Source organism: Didymella exigua, assembly GCF_010094145.1.
Source record: "Didymella exigua CBS 183.55 unplaced genomic scaffold M421scaffold_77, whole genome shotgun sequence".
In the NCBI taxonomy this organism is placed as follows: Eukaryota; Fungi; Ascomycota; class Dothideomycetes; order Pleosporales; family Didymellaceae; genus Didymella; species Didymella exigua.
Genome location: NW_022984851.1, coordinates 21,315 through 26,863, shown reverse-complemented (window position 1 = coordinate 26,863; position 5,549 = coordinate 21,315). Strand labels below are relative to the sequence as shown.

Sequence of the window (5,549 nt, the reverse complement as noted above, 5' to 3'; positions counted from 1 at the left end):
AGGGGAGCGTGAGGGTCGAAAGGACCCTTAAAGGAGCCCTCCACTCCCACAGAGGAAGCTCGTTTGGCCGAAGCCAAACCACTGCTGCCCAAAGGCGAGACCGAGCGAGGGCGGGCGCGGGCACGCGGAGCGAGCAGAAGCTCTTGAAAGGTGTCCGCGCGCCTAGCTGCCTCGTGGCGGGCTCGGCGGGCGGCGGTGGCGGCGGCGGTGCGCGCGGCGCGCTTGGTGGTTGATTCTCTCTATCTCCAAATCAGTTACAGCCAAAACGAGCGAAGGAAAGATCACCAGCCGCTCGAAAACACAAAAACAAAGTATACGTACAGCCATGATGGATGAAGAAGCTGAAGTTGTTGACATTAGGGGACCTGTGGGTTTATATAACCTCGCGAGCTGGTGAAAGAGAAGCCAGCTGCGCGAAACCCCTCCTTTATATAAGGACCTTATTAGCCTGGACCTACTCTCCAAATGGTTCCCCATCACTCTCACTAAATGGCAGAAACAAGCTCCTGGACAGTTAACTAAACGCTTGTTTGCGTTATAATATCCTAGGCAGAGACTTAGCTTAAGAGCAGTCTGTGAAAAAACCTACAAGCTTAGGCTACGCAACTAAAGTACTTTAGGAAAGCAACTATACAAGAGGCCTTAGAGTTGTAATAGAGGAAAAAGCTTTTCTAAGATAAGGCTTAGACGCTCAGACCTTAGAGAAGAACCCCACTTTTTAGTTAGACCCTACTAATCATCTTATTATATACTTAGCTGCTCGCTCATCTGATGAGCGAACGCCTAGGGGGTGTGTCACACAATTAAGCACCTCAATTAAGGGTGTGGAGCTTGCTAGCCTAGATAAACCAGGACAAGCACCTCTAGGTCTAAACTAGAAGCTCGTTTCATCCGTTCTTCGTTAACAAGCTACCAGATAATCAGCTAACCGCTCGCTTATCTCAGATCATGTGATCTACACATATTTCCTATGTATATAAACCTTACTTTCGTGATAGGATAGATAGCCACTGATCAAATACTTTCGATCACCTGAGTATAGTCCCACAGGCTCCGTGACAAGACCTAAATTCTAGGGTGTTGCTTAGTGTTTTAGACTCCCACGTACTGTTGTCCACAGTAGGTGGCGTTAGCATGCGTAGCTGTACTTTAAGCTTTAATAGCACAGCCTCTAGGTTAAGTAGGACTAGGCCAGCACCTCTGAATCCTCCCTAGATGTTGCTCTCTGTGATTAAGGCGTCAAAAGCTGCTTTTAAGCACAGCAAGAACTTAAGTTTAGTGATGCAAGTAATCTTGCTACGCATCAGCCGCTTGGCTTGGCGGCCATAGGCCTTCTTCAACAGGGCAAAACAGCCTACGTCAAGTGGCTGCAGTAGGTGCGACAAGTGTGGAGGCATACACAGGGTAATAATCTTGTGTTCCTTGCAGTACTGGTAGAATTCAACTAAGTTGTGGCTCTTGTGGCCGTCTAGAATAAGCAGCTAATGGCTGCTAACAGTGCGCGCCTTTGTGTGCTTATTAAAGTGCTTTAACTACTTAACTCTAAGCTTGTTGTTAGTCTAGCTATTATTAGAGATATTAAGAACCTAGTTGTTAGGTATACTAGGCTCCTTGTACTAGGCAGAGAGGTAGTGCTTGCTAGAGAAGATAATAAAGGGTAGGATAGACTAGCCCTTTGCGCAGATGCCTTAGATAATACTAGTCTACTCTTAGTCACCCTGCTATACTGCCTTTAGTCTCCCTTAACGCTTAGAGCCTGTAATAACAGCTCCTATTAATATAACACCTATTATAAAGCTAGACTTATTAAAGTTATAGGTGTCTTTATCTTGTATAACGTAAACCCCCAGCACCCGGGCCAACCCAGCACCCGGGCCAAAAAAGCTTGGCAGTACCAACTCACGTTACAACTCTTCAATTTCATCACTATTTAACATAGAGCCTGCGTATGCTGTGCTTATATCTAATTTAGAATATGCCTCTATATCTTTTTTGCACGTTCGCGCGTTGTGTCTAGTCCCTCTACAGTTTCTACAGCGCTGTAGAGCTAGTTAAGCTTATTCTTGATTACCACCACCACAAGCCTTCTTTGACCGCTCAGCGGCTACAGAGGCCTCTGCGGCCACCTAAGCTGCTGCCTCACTATACTCTATAGTACCACCTTGCTAGATCTGCTTCCTTTTGCGCGATTTCCGCTTAGTTATTACTGCTAATTGCTCTTTAAGCTCAGTAATCTGGGCTGCTTGAAGCGCGTTCTGATGCAGCATAAGCTCGCCGCCTCTAACAAGCTAAGAGAAGCCTGCTTGCGCAGTAATAGGTAACTGAGTAAAAGACTCGCGTATAAGCTTTAACTAAGATCTAAACTTGTAGGTATTGCTTAGAGTCTTTAACTGCCACAGCGTCTCTAGGAGGAGGGGTTCTAGCAGGGTACGCAGGCGCACTTTAAGGCGATCTAACATAACCTGCGCGTTAAGAGGGACTAGCCCTGCTGCCTTAAAGGCCTTGTAATAGTTCTCTGCTATAAACACATTAAAAAACACATCCTTAAAGGTAGGGAGGAAGCCTTCTTTGTTAATGTAGAAGACGTGCTTACGTGCTAAGTCTTGTACGCGCTAAGAGTACTTACGCTTTAATAGCAAGAAGCAGACTATATTAAGCAGCTAGAGGATGTGTGATAAGTAAGGTGGCATACAGAGGGTAAGGATTATGTTTTTAAGGCAGTAGTCCTTAAAATCCTGGTTAAGGTGGCTCTCATGGCCGTCTAAAATAAGCAGCCTGTACGCCCCCACCTAGCTCGCCTTTGTATGCGCGTCAAAGTGCTTCAGCCACTCAAGGCCGAGCGCGTTGTTCGTCCAGCCGCTCTCGGAGACAGAGAGCTTCCAATTGCGTGGTATATCTGCCTCCTTGTACCAGGCAGAGATGTGAACGCGTCCTTTGTAGATGATGAAAGGTAGGGTACAAGATCCAGCAGCGCAGACGCTCTGGATAACTGTTACCCACTCGCGATCACCTAGCTGAACGAGCTAAGGTTAATTACGTCTCTCTGTGCCTGTAACAACCTTTATTAAGCTAATAACACCTATCTAGAAGCTAGTCTTGTTAAAGTTGTGCATGTTGTGGTTGTGTACGCTGTATTTAGCTTTTGTGTCCTCTACTAGCTTAAACCACGCGCTGATTGTCTCTAGATCCTCCTGCAGCATCCTCTGCCTATCTTTAGCTTGATTGAAGGCTATCTTGAGCGTAGCTGAACGCGTCACGAAGCGCTCAGCCTAGTGCTTGCCAACAGGCTGCCTACCGCGTACACCTAACAGTTTGTTGGCCATATCTACCACCTCGCACAGCTAGGGCGCAAATCCTTGTGAATTGAGGTTAAGAATATATTGTACAATTATTTGCTCTTTAGTGCGCGTGAGCTTATATTGTGTGTTGCGTCTATTGTTAATATAGAGTCTGCCTCTATACCTAGCACTTAAGGTTGTACGCAGTATGTTAAATGCCTAAGCAGCACTTTAGAGGCTTTTAAATTTATATAATTAGAAAGTAGAAAGGGTAAGATTAATTCTACCCTCTTATTTAGATAATTACGCATCTTGTTAGTGAGGCATTACGTGTTAATATTAATAGTTGTGGTCTTGGCAAGAAATGGCCCAGGTGCTGGGTTGGCCCGGGTGCTGGGGGTTTACGTTACTATACTTAGCTTTAGTATTCTCTACTAGTTAGAACTAGTCCCTAATTACCTTAGGATCCTTACATAGAGCTCTCTTATAGTTATACTTATAATTAAATTTAACTTTAAGCTCTAGCTAACGTTTTACAAAGTTGGCAGCCTAGTTCTTGCCAACGTAGGGCTAGTGGCGCTCAGCAAGCAGAGAATTGGCCATATCCTCCACATCAGCAAGCCAGGGTGGGTATCCTCGCTCGTCTAGCTTCAATACATGCTGGACAATCACCTCCTCCTTAGTACTAGTCATCCTTATCATGTTAGGCTTGCAATCACGTTGTGAAGAGGTTCTAGTAAGGCGCGTGCCTAGGGTGCTTTAAGAGACCTAGTATATTGCTACAGTGCGTTGCACGCTTAGTGTCGCGTCTTGCTAGATAGCCTAGAGGGCAAGCTGTATATGTGTTTTATTTAAAGGCTTTTTTACGTTGTTGCGTTGAGGCATTACAGGGAGAGTGAAGTTCAGTGTGGTCTTGGCAAAAGTGGCCAGCTCGCTTGGGTGGCCAGCTCGCTTGTGGAGTACGTTACCGTGCCGGAGCTCGTGCCGCACGGTTCCGCGTTCCGCACGCGATCACCAAAACAACAAAATATCCTCAACACTACAACTCAACAACGCAATGACTTTAGAAGACGCACTTAAAGACACACGCGCAGCTAATACGCGCAGTAAACTTTGCTACTAAAAAATTGCAGATATATATAACGTAGATTATCACCAAGCCAGCTGTCGGATGTAGGAGCACAGGGCAGATACAAATGAGGCAGAAGGTTGTTGTATTGAGGGAGCTACAGCGAGCAATTATATACACAACCAGATAAGTAAGCAGGTAACTAACACAGTCACGTAAGGTGCAGTTTATAGTGTACTATATAAACTAAGGTGCTAGGCTAACACACCCCCTAAGGATTCTATGTTAGATAGAAACCTTACAAAATAAGGAAAAATACTAAGAGAGTAAGATGCTTACGCATACTGCGCAGCTAGTTTAGCTAACTAAGGGGTACAGGGCAAGGAGAGTCCCTAACTATTAAGTAATGAATGTCCTTTAAGCTAAGCTGGCCTATAAAGTTCTTGTGTTTCTATTAAGGAAGCAGCTTTGTGAAGCCGTTAGCAGGCATCTTAGCAGTAGGCTTCCACTTAACAGCGATTCTTCCAGAGTCTACCTCCTAGCAAAGCCACATCTGGTGTATATTAACATGGCGAAGCTTTGTTTGGATGCAATCTGCATTACCTTGAACAAGGTGTACAGTCTGTGCATTGTCACACTAGAGAGCCTTTTTAGTATGCAGCGTGAAGCCAATATTGCAGCAGAAGCGATCCTAGTATTGTGATTCAACGCCAGTAGCTGAGAGAGCGTACAGCTTAGCCTTAGTAGTAGATTAAGTAACTAATTAAAGTACAGTAGCTTTCTAGTTAATTAGCATGCTATAGAGCATGAATATGTATCTAGTAGATAATTAACAAGTCTTAACATTATCTCTAAATAATACATTAGCAGCACTAAAGAAGGTTAGAGTAGTTAAATTAATCTTAGTAGTGTAGGTCTGTGTAGGCTTACCCCCTTAAGCACTAATAGCTAGGTACCTAGTTCTGTACAGGTACTGCCACACGTGCTTAATCTTAGAGAGGTGTATTAGTCCTAGGTTTGTAAGAAACCTTGCAAGGACAGAGTAAGCATGTGCTACATTAGGTTAAGTTATAACCTTAATATACGCAAGATTGCCTATAAGGCGTTAGTAGGCCTTTGTGTTTGTAAAGAAAGTAGGGGAAGGACTAGACTACTTTCTTCCTAGTCTAGAAGGACCTAGACAAATCTAGACTAGCTTTGTC

General features: G+C 44.6%; 1 protein-coding gene across 1 annotated transcript; it reads right to left on the bottom strand.

Annotated features, from left to right (window-relative positions):
• Positions 1-2,360: 2,360 nt before the first annotated feature.
• M421DRAFT_427000 (uncharacterized protein) lies at positions 2,361-3,715 on the bottom strand. Its single transcript, XM_033594552.1, has 3 exons — positions 3,296-3,715; positions 3,129-3,244; positions 2,361-3,023 (listed from the first exon to the last, which is right to left on the bottom strand). The coding sequence occupies exons 1-3, from the start codon at positions 3,321-3,323 to the stop codon at positions 2,790-2,792; spliced, it is 378 nt and encodes a 125-aa protein (XP_033442606.1). The 5' UTR covers positions 3,324-3,715; the 3' UTR covers positions 2,361-2,789.
• Positions 3,716-5,549: the final 1,834 nt, after the last annotated feature.